The 15,217-nt window shown below is 39.6% G+C and overlaps 1 protein-coding gene across 50 annotated transcripts in view; it reads right to left on the reverse strand.

Annotated features, from left to right (window-relative positions):
• The window catches only part of R3HDM2 (R3H domain containing 2), a 155,641-nt gene that overhangs the window by 41,069 nt on the left and 99,355 nt on the right, over positions 1 to 15,217 (reverse strand). For 25 of the 50 annotated variants that reach the window (XM_072741808.1, XM_072741771.1, XM_072741774.1 and 22 more), the window contains 2 exons: positions 2,594 to 2,793; positions 42 to 65 (listed from right to left, as the gene is read on the reverse strand). In XM_072741808.1, coding sequence (XP_072597909.1) covers positions 42 to 65; positions 2,594 to 2,758 — 189 coding nt within the window. In that variant the 5' untranslated portion in view covers positions 2,759 to 2,793. The remainder of the gene's footprint in view (positions 1 to 41; positions 66 to 2,593; positions 2,794 to 15,217) is intronic. The other 25 variants (XM_072741813.1, XM_072741807.1, XM_072741811.1 and 22 more) reach the window with 1 other exon arrangement.

Raw genomic sequence — 15,217 nt, forward strand, 5'->3', positions numbered from 1 at the left:
CATGCTAACTACTGGAGGATACAGAGATAAAAAACACAAACCTTGTCCAAAAGGGACTCATAATCCTGTTGGAGAAGACAGACAAATAGACAATTATAATACAGTATGTTAAATGCATTACAGAGGTAGTCACACAGTGCTATAGAAGCACAAAGCCAACTCACAAATTCATACATTCACAGATAGTGCCTGTTCTTTGTCTGCAAAGAATGGTGTCAGGCCTTAGAGATACAATGCTGAGCCCAGCCCAAACTGACCTAATCCTGGGCCTCATTGAGCTTATAGTTCTGTGGAGACAGAAATAGACATTAATTGAAAAATTATACAGGGTAGACCTGTAATAGGTTGTCAAGGAAAGCTTCCTGGAGAAAGATATATCTGAACTGAGTTTTGAAGGATAAATAGGTATTAGGCAGATGTTGGCAAGAGAGGTTCAGTGGTTGAGGGAAGTCAAGGAAAAAGTACCAAGGAAGGCACTCGAGGGAGAGAAAGCATTTACAAAAGTATGCTTCCCCCAACTTTTCAGCTCTTATTTATAACAAGGACCAAGGAATCAGATAATGCCAAAGCAGAGGATGCCAAGGGTGGATGGCTGGCAGGCAAGGGACTAGGTCACAATATTCCATGCTAACAAATCTGGGTCTTAGCCTAGGACAATGAAACACACAAAGTTTGAAGAGAATGAACATAATCATATTTTTATTTCATGTCCGTCTTTCTAAAGCAGTATGGTAGATGAATTCAAAAGGATAACAAGTTTCAAGGCAGAAAGCCTGGCTAGGAAGTCATACCCAGTTGGTTGGTTGAAGGACCCACCTAAGTTCAGTAGGTCAGGGTTAATTTGCCATTCTAAACTGAATCTCAGAATCTGCCTTTTATAGCACTGTTTTCATGTGAAAGATGTTCTGAGTTCCAACTGTTGATTCTAAGAATATGTCTCAGATAGTACAAGTAATGAAAGTCCCCTTTCTGCAAACTTTCCAGCTCCGATTCATAACAGGCACTCCCTTGACAGCATCAGGAAGATCCCTGGGGAGACTTCTAGGGTACGAGTGGAGTGGGATGGGGGAGGTAGGAGAAAGAGCAGAATTTTTAGTGTTGTTGAAGGGGCACATGATCTGTTGGGAAATAGTGGAGAGGAGGGCTTCTGAAGGGTGGGACAAGACTAAAGACTATGTATGTAGAAGGAGCAGGAGCTCCAGTAGATGGCAGCAGCAGCTCCCCCTACTCTAGCAGCAGCAAAAAAGCCAGAGGAGGCAGGTTCCCCTTCTAACCTTCCCAAAGACCTATTTGTATATACGATACCCAGGGGAAGACCCTCTTGAACTGAGTGTCCATAAGGTGTGTAACACCTATACACATCCTTTCTTTTCTGCTTATTTTCAAGGAGTACACACAAGGGAGTTCAGAACACCACTTCAAACAGTCTCCTGAGACTAACGTGGACCCAAAAGTTCATTTAATTATCATCTTCCGTATAACATGACAGCACATAATTAAACATTCATCACTTATCTGTCCTGAGGATTTAAAATTCATTATTGGTATCATTGGAGGCTAGAAGTATAGCTGGAACAGTGGCAGATTGTCTCTACAAACCCTGGAAGGATGGGCAGGGAATGACAACTCACATGCAAAAGAAAATGGAAAGAAAAGCAACCAGGAGAGAGAAATAGCAAACTGTAAGAAGAAAGACAGTAGAAAAGCAGGCAGCCAGAGAACAAAATATTTCAGAGAGCTGTCTGATTTTAATTTGTCCCTTTATGTTGTTGCTGTTTTAATCTTTTAAGAAGAAAAAGCTAGATGAATTGGGTTATCAAGAGAAATTATGTGTGAAGTTTCTAAATCCTTCAAAATGTTGCCACTACTGCTTTTTAAACTAAGTTACTACCGTTAGTCTAACTCCTTAGCACCTAAGAAAGACCAGTCTAATCCTGGACATGAAGGAAAGAATTTATGTAATTTGGGTCTGGGTAACAGAAGAAACTAGCAGTGACCACAGAGAAGAGAAGGACTGAAACAGGTAAACTAGAGGAGGCTCAGAGTATGAGCTGTCTGGGTACCAAAGAGGAGCCATAAAGGAAGCTCGGCTGGCCACCTACTGCCATCATATCTGCACTGTACTATGAATTTGGATGGAAAACAACATGGAAACCAAAGAGTGAAATTCCTCTCACTTATCAAGTGGCAAGTTCAGAGATTATTTCTGACCCAGAAAATGCTGACTGCTTTAACACAACCAGGATATGAATTTAACACTATGTGTAAAGCCAGGCAGCTATAGTTTTATGAGTTTATTGTATGAGCTATATTATGACTTGTTAAATAAGTGTTTGTATACAGTTCAATTTTTGATAGTTAAAAATTACCAAAATGTAGCAAGAACCAGTGTAATTCAGGTCCGAGTGGATTAGGAAATTACAGTCTTCTAGGCTTCACTGTGGACTCTGACAAAAAGGAGACAGTTCTCAAAAGCTGAAAATTGGGTTTTTGGGGTGAATCGACTGGCTTCTTACAAACTCCCAATGCCAATTACGATGATGTTTCTATTCAGGTATAATGAGTGTACATATGATGCACTTCTAATCCTTACCTGTGTCTCCTGACGCAAAACAGTATCTTCGCTCTCTTTCTCAGTTTCTTCCTTACTTGGGGTCTTAGAAATAAACTTGTTTTTGTTTACAGATTCTTCCACCAGTTTTTTTTCTGATTCTTTCATTATTTCCAGGGTCTCTTGAGTAGTGTTACTGTTAGACATCTTCTTCAATATAATACAGTAGCCTCTATGGACTCCTAAGGAAACATCAAATGCATTAAACAGGAGGTATTTATTTATCCATACTTCACATACACACAAGACTTGCATTTCACATCTAGTCTGCAGCAGCCACCCTGTACCCAGAGAAGGGTCCTTGGATAAATGCTGACCCAGGATTAATTTCTTTCTTTCCTTTTTATTTATTTATTTTTTTAAGCTTTATTGAGGTAGGGGCGCCTGGCTGGTTCAGTCGGTGGAGTGCACGTCTCTTGATCCTGGGATTGGGAGTTCAAGCCCCATGTTGGGTGTAGAGATTACTTAAAAATAAAATATTTTTAAATTTCTTTTTTTTTTTAAGATTTTATCTACTTGGGATCCCTGGATGGCGCAGCGGTTTGGCGCCTGCCTTTGGCCCAGGGCACGATCCTGGAGACCTGGGATCGAATCCCACGTCGTGCTCCCGGTGCATGGAGCCTGCTTCTCTCTCTGCCTGTGTCTCTGCCTCTCTCTCTCGCGCTCTCTCTCTCTCTGTGACTATCATAAATAAATAAAAATAAAAAAAAAAGATTTTATTTACTTATTTGAGAGAGAGTGAGAGAGCATGAGAAGGGAGAGGGTTAGAAGTAGAAGCAGATTCCCCACTGAGCGGGGAGGCCAAAGTGGGACTTGATCCCAGGACTCCAGGATCATGACCTGAGAGCCAAAGGCAGAGGCCCAACCAACTGAATCACCCAGGTACCCCCCCCCCCAAATAAAATATTAAAAAAAAATAAAAAAATACTAAAAGGTTTATTGAGGTAAAACTTATATACAATAAATTGCATATATTTAAAATGTACAATTAGATGAATTATGAAATACACATATACTTGTGAAACCATCATCACAATCAAGATAGTGAGTACATTCATCACCTCAAAAGTTTCCTCCTGCTCTTTTGTAAGCTCTTCCTTCCCTCTCCATCCCCAGCCTACTACTGATCTGCTTTCTGTCATTACAGATTAGGCTGCATTCACTAGAATTTTACACCATACATTATCTGGATTCTTTTCCTGGGCATAATTCTGAAGATTCACCAGCTCCAGTTCTAAAGCAGTTAGTATGAGTCCACCTAGTACTTTATTTGCCCTCCCGTTCCCTACAGAAATTTGCTAACATTTTCAGCTTGAGCACTAGACTCTTCCCAGAAAGAAGAAAAACGTATTATAAAGCTCTATTCACTACCAGAGAGAACCACTCTCCTTTCCCAAAGGAGAACTGCCACAGCTACCACAAACCACAACGTTACCAACTTCAAGTGTCTCCGCCACCAAAAGGCAGCAAAATCAGATGATGGTTATAGACTCTTGTTTCCTTTATCTTAAGCAAACTGAAAAAGTAAGAGAACTTGGTAGAGTCAGCTATGCTTCAGAAAGACTGGGTCTCTCTCTGAAGGAAGAGAGAATCTTTGCTTTGTTAGTCACTATTTGGGTTCAGTCACTCTACTGCCTGCCAATGTTGCAGAGCTTCTGTACTGTAGGAGTAGCCAGCTCTTGATCACTTACTATGGCTACCTGGGAAATCCTGTAATGAAGTGAACACAGGAAATCCATGCACACACTCAGAAACAGAAGTTTATAGAGGTTTCTCCTTCCATAGATTACAGATTGTCCTTCAATCCTGAATACTTCTCTTTTCTCTTTTCCTCCTTTAAAAAGATAAGACTAGAAACCCTCCCAGACATCATATCTATTTCATGTGGCCCTAGAAACTGAGCCAAAAAAACAAATAGCAATGATTCAAAAAAACCTGTCACATCATCTATTCTTTCCTCCTTCAAATGAGTTTAAATGATAAGAGCCTGAAGCCTCCTTAAGAAGCACAGGTAATCTCATCCTGGCATAAATTAGTCTATAAGATTATTGCTTTGTTCACCTTGTGGTGACTCTTGCACAGCTGCTTAGAGACTTAGTTTGCATAGGGCTAGATAACGGCCCTTTAAAAGGCCAGAGTCATTCATACAACCATAGTCATACAATTAAATTTAAGATGACAAATACTGGAAGAAAATGACTACACGAGAAAATGGCTGATATTCTATTTCTTGATTAACTGGATCTAGTAGTACCTAGAGGATTCAATAAAAAGAGTTATAACCTATGGAGCTTTATGAATCATAAAGCTGTACATGGGAGACTGCATATATACATATTATTTATTTTTTCTCCCATGGGTAAATCAAGCACCCATTCTCTTCAGCTTGGAGTATAATAAAACTCAGCACATGCCTTGTCCGTATCTCTTAGCTGGGAAATACCAAGAGATCAGAATTGGAAGGGTTCTTAACATGTGCCTTCATGCAATCCGCCACCTCCCCCTGCTCCAACGGTCTCCCCACATTAGGACTCCTTTCTGTAAATTCCTGAGAGGGGCCTGAATGCCTCTCCTAGAAAACTCCTGGCAAGGGATCATCTCACTATTTCTTAAATAGTCTTAACTGTTATAGAGTTGCTCCCTATAATAAGCTATGCACTGTTTCAATCTTGATGCTAAATCTGTTTTCAAGTCATAAGAAATTAAGCTTACTTCTTTTACCACATAATAGACCTTCAGTATTTTTCTTTTTCAGGCTTAAATAGCCTCAAACAGATTTCTCTGTCAGAAAGAGAATTGTGAGGGTTGGAGAATGGGGAAACTGGGTAAAGGTGGTCAAAAGATACCAGCTTCTAGTTAGAAGACAAGTGAGTACTGGGGATACAATGTATAACACAATGACTACAGTTAATAATACTGCCGTATGGTATATTTGAAAGTTGCTAAGAGAGTAGATCCTAAAAGTTCTAATCACAAGGAAAAACTTTTTCTTTTTAGCTATATAAATGTTAACTAAACTTATTGTGGTAATCATTTTCAGTATGCACGTATGTGATTAGGTAATACACCTTAAACTTACACAGAGCTATAGTTAATTATATCTCATTAAAAAGTGGGGGGGGGGGGAGGGTGGGATCCCTGGGTGGCTCAGCGGTTAAGTGTCTGCCTTCTGCTCAGGGTATGATCCTGGAGTCCCAGGATCAAGTTCCACATTGGGCTCCCTGCATGGAGCCTGCTTCTCCCTCTGCCTGTGTCTCTGCCTCTGTCTCTCATGAATAAATAAATAAAATCTTTTTTAAAAAGGGGGGGAGGGTGATATGGAAAAATATAAAGCAGCTGGGTGTTTCTTCTTCCAGGTCTCAATTACCAAATAGGTATATTCCTTCAAATCAGAATGATAACTTTGCAGTTCCTCTATACATCTAACTCAGAAAAGGGTCAACTATCTGGATACCTAAACTAACTATACAGTGTCTGAACACTGTTTCTAGCCAAAGCACTAAGGGAAAAACCAAACAAAAAAAGGTTTTTCATAATAGCCACCTGTGGAATATTGTCACATATTCCAACTGCAGTTTTAAGGAGCTACATGAGGTTTCCTTCATTCACTGGGAAACAGAAAAACTTGAGCTTTAGATTCTTAGAAACACTCACAAAACAGTGATTAATGATGCATCCCCTTTTAAGAATTTTGAAAGCCATTTCCATTTCTTAAAGTTCCTCTTTAAGAGACTACCAGCCTCTTAAAGAGCTGTATAAAATAAACTAATTCTTACTCCCAGGAAAATGTGGGAGCAGAGGAAAAGGTACCCTAGCATACCTTTTCTTACACACATACCAGTCTAGCCCAGATTTTCTTTTGGTGTTTGCCTTCCTCTAACGACATATGATTAGGGAAAGTGATCCTATCCCTGAATCCCAGAAGGTGGATCTTAATTAGCTAGATAAATGGTGGTAGTTCGTTTCCTTCTTGTGTCTGGTTTGGGGACAAGTGACTCAATCATCACCAGTGAAATATGAGGACTTCACAATGAGAGGACTTTACCAGGGAGTGGCTTCAAAGAAAGGATATCCATTCTATTAAAAAAAACAAAAAACAAAAAACAAAAAAAAACAAAAAAAGCCACTAGAGAAAAAAATGGGTGTTATCTTTTGCTGAAGGGAGTCTTCTGTGCAGATGATGCCTGGACTGCAATATTCTATCAACTCATGGAGGATGGTGGAAGAGCTAGGAGGATCCTAGCTGTTAGGATCAAACTGTGCTTGATATGTGAGGTCAAAAATCTTATTATCATTTAAGCTATTCTGAGTTGAGTTTACTATTTCTTCTAGCCAAAAGCATCGAGATAATCAGAAAGGGTATGTGAAAAGTGGCACTACCTGGACCAGATAGGCATAGCTTTATAAGTAGAAATAACTGACACAGAGAGAGATGCGATAATCATCAGGTAAAATTTTTGGAGTACTCACACTATGTTAGGCACTATCCTAAAGTGTTTTATGTATCTCATTTAATCTTACATCAATAGTATTCAATACAAATTTTATTATCATCACTATTTTATAGATAAGTAAACAGGGGTACAGAGAAGTAAAGTAAAGGTCATACCACTGCTACATGTAGAGCAGGACTCAAAACCAGGAAATATGGCTCTAGCACTTGCTTTACTAACATTTATGCAATACTTCCACTAACTAAGGAGACAGATGTTCAAAGACTAGGCAGAAAATGGAAAGTCTACCAAAGATACAAAAGAATCATGGACTCTCATAATTGTAAAGGGGTTCAGAAGCTTTCTCATTTAGCTTCATCCTTCTATATCCACAGTCCTCCTCAATCAGGTTCTTGAATCATCAATAACTCTGAAGAATGGTTGTTCTGACCCTATTTGCATACTTCTAGAGAAGGGGAAGTCTTCTCCAGATACAAACTTTCTTTGGTGGGAAATTATAAAGTGGCAAAATTTACCTTCCTGTTATTTCCTGCCACTGGCCCCAGTTTAGTTCTCTGTACAACTCATAAAGAATAAGCTTAATCTCACTTCCATGTCAGCCCCTTACAGGAGACAACTGTATCTTACTTCTTTCTCTAAACACTCCCAGCTTAAGTCAGGTCTTCAAATCACATGGTTTTGCTCCCTTGCCATTTTGCTTCTAGGATAAAAAAAAGCTATCCTCAAGTTAACAATGGTTAGTTATGAAAAGTTAGAGTGTTACTATTCAGAGTCAAGATACACTAGAACATATACTGAGCTCAAAATCATATTTCTTGAGCAGAAGCTCTCTTTTGTTCTACAAAGTAACCTTTAACTATGGCCATTTCCAGTCCTGCATTTCTATGTAGAAGTCTTTCCTTTCTCTTGGGGCAAAAGATTCCTGGAAACAAATTTTTCAATGCAAAAAGCAAATGTTCCAGATGAGGGACAAGACAAAGACAATTTAACAACAACAACAACAACAACAAAGTCTCAAGGAGCAAGAATAAAGCTAGTAGAAAAGGGCTAAAAGCAGAGAAGTAATTTCTACTCTTCCTGGTTTATTTGGTATAGAGAGGAAATGACGGGCTTGGGGCAATCAGAAGAAGAAAGGAACTATTTCATATGTAACTCGACTAGAATAAAGACATTAATGTCCCAGGAGAGCCAAGATATGTGCTTCCCTACAACCTATTTGTGTACATTGTACATTTCATCGAAGCAAACAGCACAACTTTAAGGCAGAGTGTCTCCTGAGGACACTCAGTGGCTCAAAGCTGCACAGAAGAGACTGTCACAGTGGGGGACAAGAAGAGGGAATGAGGAAATAGGATGATACAGGGGAGGATGATTAGGAGCCAAGATCTGGCAATTTTTTTCTGGGAGAATACTGCATATTCCCCATAAATTTTTTGACTGCCAAGGTAAGTACCTTCCAGAGTACAGTGAAATTATATATCCTTCCATCAACTCACAAACAACATTCTAGGCATTAGGCCAAAAAGAATATATTATATAGGGGACACTCAGAGGCAGAAGGGTATTTTCTCCCTTTTAACCCATGGCCAAGCAGAAAGAATGTAAGCAAGAAGACAAGAGCTAGAGGCTAAAAATTCTGACCTAGAGACACCTGGGTGGCTCAGCGATTAGGCATCTGCCTTTGGCTCAGGGCGTGACCCTGGGTCCCGGGATGAAGTCCCACATCGGGCTCCTGGCATGGAGCCTGATTCTCCCTCTGCATGTGTCTCTGCCTCTCTCTCTCTCTCTCTCTCTCCCCCTCTGTCTCTCATGAATAAATAAATAAAATATTTTTAAAAAATAAAAATAAAAAATAAAAATTCTGACCTACACTGTGGCAAAATTCTTGTAAACTCGTCAGTCCTCTGCCAATTTGTATATCGAGTAAATTATTCCCCATTGATACTCATATTTTTAAAACTGTTTAAAATCTAGGGGCTCAGAAAAATAGCTCAACAAATTGCTGTACGGTCATAGAATAAGGTGCTATGGGGGGTGGGGTGGGGGGAGGAATGAACTTTTGGTGTTTGCCTTCTTCTGAAGACACATGATCAGGGAACGTGATCCTATTCCTAGGAGGTGGACCTTAATTAGGTATACCAATTATGGCAACTGTTTCCTTTTTGTGACTGGTTTGGGAAGGGACAAGTGATTTAATCATTAGTAGTGAGACTAGGAGACTTTGTTGGATATGTACTGAAATACACAAAAACATGGATGGATCTCAAAATTATTATGGTAAGTAAAAGAAAGCAGAACTACCTTAAAAATACATAATTCTACTTATATGAAGTTAAAGGACAGGCAAAACTTAACTACAATGATTCAAATCAGGAAGCACTTGCTTAGAATTTGGTGGTAAAATATTGGTATAAGGGATCCTTCAAGAGTGATGGAAATATTCTATCTTGTTTGGGGTTGTGTTTGCATGGGTATATGTGACTGTCAAAACTTATTAACTGAATGCTTCAGATCTGTGTATTTTATTGTCTGTTATTTAAAGACATACACACAAACACACACATAATGCTTTTAGGAGTCAAGACAATGGAGACAAAAACATCCTTACAGTTAAAATGGAAGGGTAAAAACAAAACAAAACAAGTCTGTGCTCATGCATAAGGCTATTTTTACATTCTTTAACCGGAGTTAGGAGAAAAGGAAAATGCACTAATGTTTACTAAGGACAATTATGAACCTGGTACTTTCTGCACTTCAACTCACATCCACCAAGAGTAGTTAATCACCTTTACCACCACTGAATAACAGAACCAGACCAGAACTCCGATGTTGTCTGATTCCAGTCTACATTCTTTCTTTGACTCCGATTTATAGTTCCTACACATTACTTTATTTAATCCAAACAAAATTCATTTTTCAAATGAAGAAACTAAAGCTCGGAGGAATTAAATAAGTTTCCCAAGTTAATACATGAGGGGCAAGGGCAAGATTCCAACCTGCTGTGTCTGATCCCAAAGCCAAAGTTGTACATGTCCCAAGGTGGAATTTCAAGAGTGTTCTGGGGCATGAAGTGTGGGGTGAGAGGGGCCTAAACCTGAGGCCTTTCTTTAGAGAGTGTTGGTGGGGCACAAATTTTGGGGTTCAAAAATTAGGTTTCTAAATTCTCCCATCTTTCTCCTTAATCTGGGTCACCCCTCATAACTTTAAATTTTTTTATAGTTTACAGAGAGTATCTTATTTGATCTTCTCAAGGTATAAAAATATTATTTCCATTTTTGAATAAAATAACCAACAGTAAGAAATATTAAGTGAATTGCTCAGGGCCATACAATATGTATAAGGAGGCAGAATTCAAACTCAGGTCTTCTTGATTGCAAAATCCCACGTTCTTCCTACTACCATTCTAAAAGGACAAAGACCAATAACTGCATGCCTGAAGAGGTAAAAGGCTCAACAGCCCTGGGCAGATGGGTCAGGAGACCCTACTGAGTTATAAATAAGAGATATGGGTCCAATACTCCATTTTCTTCAAAGAGAGAAAGCAGAATATGGGGGAATAGAGAGTAAAGTACTTATAGAATGTGTAAGTTATGTGAGTCACTAAGTCCTTTAAGGACTTCAAGAATCAATTGTCATAGGTTTCACTAGTACTAGGCCAATAAAAATAACAATAACAACAATTGTATCAATTTTCAAAATCAGGGAAGTATTAAGAAAATCATTCTGCTTCACAAAGGCAAAAGGATTCATTGGTGTATAAGGAAGGCCACAGGAGTTGACTGATGTCCAGAGCAATTCCTTAGGCAAGGTAAAGAGAGAAACAAGACTAAATGTGCTGGACATGTACCCTCTTTCTTTGTTTAATATCTGTTATGCCTGTACTTGCCCTGAAGTGAGAACTACAGGTGCTTTTGATCAAAGGCCTGAAACGTTGGGCTTCATTATAGTTTCTCTCAGCTTCTCTAATTCTTGGCCAAAAATGCCCATTTTACTTTTGTGAGCAAAACAGAACAAACCAAATTTCCTCCTCTTTCAAGCAAAGAGCAGCAGTGGGTGGGTGCCTTTCCTTCTGCTGCTTCCATTTTCTTTAGTGTTATCACAGTAATGCCACTATGTAGAAAATATCACAGAATCTTAGGGATGGAAAGGACCTTGAAAGTTCACACTGTCTTCTCCCACGCCCTGGCAAAAGTGCTCCTAACTGAATCCAGAAAAGACATTCTGGCAAAGAAAATAAAAAAATCACAACTTACCTACTGTTCATAGCATCTCAGGATGCCTTCTATTACTAACTTAAATGGCATTCAGGTAAGTCTATCTTGTCCTACTGTGATGACCTTAGACATCAATGCCACCGCTTGTTAGGTAGAGAGGACACCTAAGCCAACAATATAGTATTAAAAGAATATTTCAAAATATAAAATGAAATGTGAGATTGGCCAGGGAAATGAAAAAAGAACAATCTAATTTCATATGAAGGAACTGGAAACCTTTAAGAATCATTATTCCTTAAGCATCTGCTGCAAAGGAGAGTCTGTTATTTACTCCACGATATCCAATTACCTCTTCCTTTTTTATTTTATTTATTCATGAGAGACACAGAGAAGACAGGCAGAGACATAAACAGAGGGAAAAGCAGGCTCCTTGCAGGGAGCCCAATGCGAGACTCGATCCCTGGACTGGGATCATGCCCTGAGCGGAAGGCAGATAGATGCTCAACCACTGAGCCATCCAGGCATCCCCAATTACTTCTTCCTTAATAGGACTACTGGTTTTTAGGGGGCGCCTGGGTGGCTCAGTTATTTAAGCATCTGCCTTTGGCTCAGGTCATAATCCAGGGCCCTTGTGGACTCCCTGCTCAATAGGGAGCCTGCTCCTCCCTCTCCCTCTACCCACCGCTCACACACGCGCATTCTCTCTCTCTCTCAATTAAATACATAAAATATTTTTTAAAATTTACTGGTTTTTAGTTGGGTACATGGGTGCCTGGAAAAAAGCTACACATATTCCAACCTCCAGTGTAGCTAAATATGATCAAGTGACTAAGTTCTAGTCCATGAGACATAAGTAGTGTTATGAATTCAACTGTGTCCCCCTTCAAATTTGTAAGCTGAAGTCCTAACCCCTTATATCTCAGAATGTGAATGTATTTGGAGATGGGGGTCTTTAAGGAGGTGATTAAATTAAAATGAGTGTGTGGGGGGTAATCTAACTTGACTGATACCTTTATAAGAAGAGGAAATTTAGGGGCACCTGGGTAGCTCAGTTGTTAAACATCTGTCTTCGGCTCAGGTTATGATCCCAGTGTCCTGGGATTGAGCCCCACATTGGGCTCCCCTGCTCTGTGGGGAGTCTGCTTCTCCCTCTCTCTCTGCCTGCGGCTCCCAATGCTTATGCTCTCTGTCAAATAAATAAATAAATAAAATATTTTAAAAAAAGAAGAAGAGGACATTTAGACACACGAAGAGACATCAGAGATACATGGGCAGAGGAAAAACTGTGATGATATAAGAAGGTGGCCATTTGCAAGCCTAGGAGAAAGACTTCTGGAGAAATCAAATCTACCAATACCTTGATTGTGGATATCTAGCCTCTAGAACTGAGAAAATAGATTTCAGTTGTTTAAGCCATCCAGTCTGTGGTAATTTGTTATGGTAACTGTACGAAATTAATGCAAGTAGTAAATACAACTTCTATGAAGTAGCCTTAGAGGAAGAGGGTAGCCCTTCTTTATTTATTCTTAATTCCTGCTGGCTTAAATGTAGAGGGATTTAAGTCCCCATCTGGGACTGTGAGATGATACTAGAATTGAAAACTATAGATCATGAGGCAACAGACAAAAGAAATTCGGATCTTTGACTAGAGTGTTCCCAAACTGGACTATCTCTAGATTTCCTGATTGTGAGAAAAATACACTTTACTCTTATTTAAGATACTATTTAGGTATGTGCATGTGCACACAACACACAAAGTAATTCTGATAAAAACAGTAATTCCTCAATTCCTAAAAGCAAGAATCCTGCAGCAACACTCTAAAGCTTATATGTACTTGGAAGGGAAGAAGTAAAATTAGAAAAAGTTGGCCATTAAAAAAAAAATTCTATTTTTAAGTAATCTCTACAGCCAACATAGGGCTTGAACTCATAACCCCAATGTGAAGGGTCGCATGCTCTACTAACTGAGCCAGCCAGAGACTCCAAAAGTTGGCATTTTATGGAGAATATAAGAGCATCACCCTTGTGCTTTAATACTAATTCCTTCCTGCTGCAAGGAAAAGGCTGAAAATAATAGGGTGAGTTAGGGGCAGCGCCCATCAAAATAAAGATTTTTTTTTTTAATTTATGATAGTCACAGAGAGAGAGAGAGAGAAAGAGGCAGAGACACAGGCGGAGGGAGAAGCAGGCTCCATGCACCGGGAGCACGACCTGGGATTCGATCCCGGGTCTCCAGGATCGTGCCCTGGGCCAAAGGCAGGCGCCAAACCGCTGCGCCACCCAGGGATCCCAAAATAAAGATCATTTAATCTCCAGAGTGTAGAATGGAACAAGCATGCTGTAGTGGATAAATTTATGAACTTTGTAGTTTGACAAGAATTTGGCTACGAGAGTCCTGTTTCCACAACTTAGTAATCACGTTAACTGAGCCTCAGCCTCCTCATTCGTAAGATTAGCATGATACGTACCTCACAAAGCCATTGAAAAAACATGTGAGATAACAAATGCAATGTTCCTGCACACACAGATGCTCAGCAAATGTTATTCCATATTAAAGAAGGGAGGGAATGATAACTGAGAGACCCCTTTCCCTTGCTGTTCACTGGTACTTTTTTCTCATACGAATGAACATATTTCCACTCAGAATTGGCATCTGTCAATGGGCATTCTTTTCCCAATCAGTACAGAAGCCATGTTATCCTGTATAGAGGAGATTCTTATCTATTTTAATGTCAAGTAGACAGTAAAAGACTGCAAAAAAAAAGAAGGAAAATTTTATTTACCCATTTCTGTTGGCTTTGTATTTTTCTTGGTACTTTGATATGTTAAGAACTGTGTTTTTTTTTTTTTTTTAAGTCAATTTAGGTAAATGCTCTTTCAAAAGAAAGAATTCCAATGTTTTGATATAGCTGCAGGTGTGGGCCCAAGGCAACACATCAATCACTGAAGGGTGGCCAGCTCTGCAGACTGTGACCCATGATGGCTGGTCAGATGTACCCAATGTTGGATGACACAGACCCTTAGGAGCCCTCTCTTCTGGAATGCTTATCACTTAGCACTCTGTTGTGTGCACAGAGCTAGACACTTTACAAGCAGGTATTATCATTCCTTTTTTATGGAAGAATGAACTGAAGATCAAAGTGATCAGAGAGCAAATCTCACTGACTCTAATTTCAAAGTACATCCAAAATCTGATCACTTCTCATACGTCTGCTGCTACCACGCTGGTCCAAGCTGCCATCTTTCTCAGTGGAGTGATTATAATAATTTTCTAACTGGTCTCTTACTTCCAATCTTGCTCCCCTACAGTATTTTCTAAATGCAGCAGCCAGAGTGATTGTGAAAAAACATTTCAGATCATGTTACACCTTTGCTCAAAACCATCCAATGGCTCCCCATCTCACTCAGAGCAAAAGCCAAAGTTCTTAAAATGACCTACAAAACTTAAATAATCTACTACCAGTTGGCCCTCTGACCCCATCCTTACTACTACCTGACCCTGAACCCCACTTTTGCAGGAACAGCCATAGTAGCTCCTCCCTATGCCCTAATCCCACTTTACTGATTATTTTTGCTGTTCCTTCCTTCAGCCTGTAGTGATCGTTTTCCAGATAACAGCATTGCTTGCTTAGTCTCTTCAGGTCTTTACTGAAATGCCATCTCAGTGAGCCTTTCTCTGGTCACAATAACTAAAATTACAGGGCAGCCCAAGTGACTCAGCGGTTTGGTGCCACCTTCAGCCCACGGCGTGGTCCTGGAGACCCAGGATCAAGTCCCACGTCAGGCTCCCTGCATGGAGCCTGCTTCTCCCTCTGCCTCTCTCTCTGTGTCTTTCATGAATAAATAAATAAAATATTTTAAAAAACCTAAAATTACAAAACCCCAAATACTTCTTATCCGACTCCCCTAAGGTCTCCTCAACAAAAAGTTATTTAATT

This window comes from Vulpes vulpes, chromosome 16 (assembly GCF_048418805.1).
Source record: "Vulpes vulpes isolate BD-2025 chromosome 16, VulVul3, whole genome shotgun sequence".
Taxonomy (NCBI): Eukaryota; Metazoa; Chordata; class Mammalia; order Carnivora; family Canidae; genus Vulpes; species Vulpes vulpes.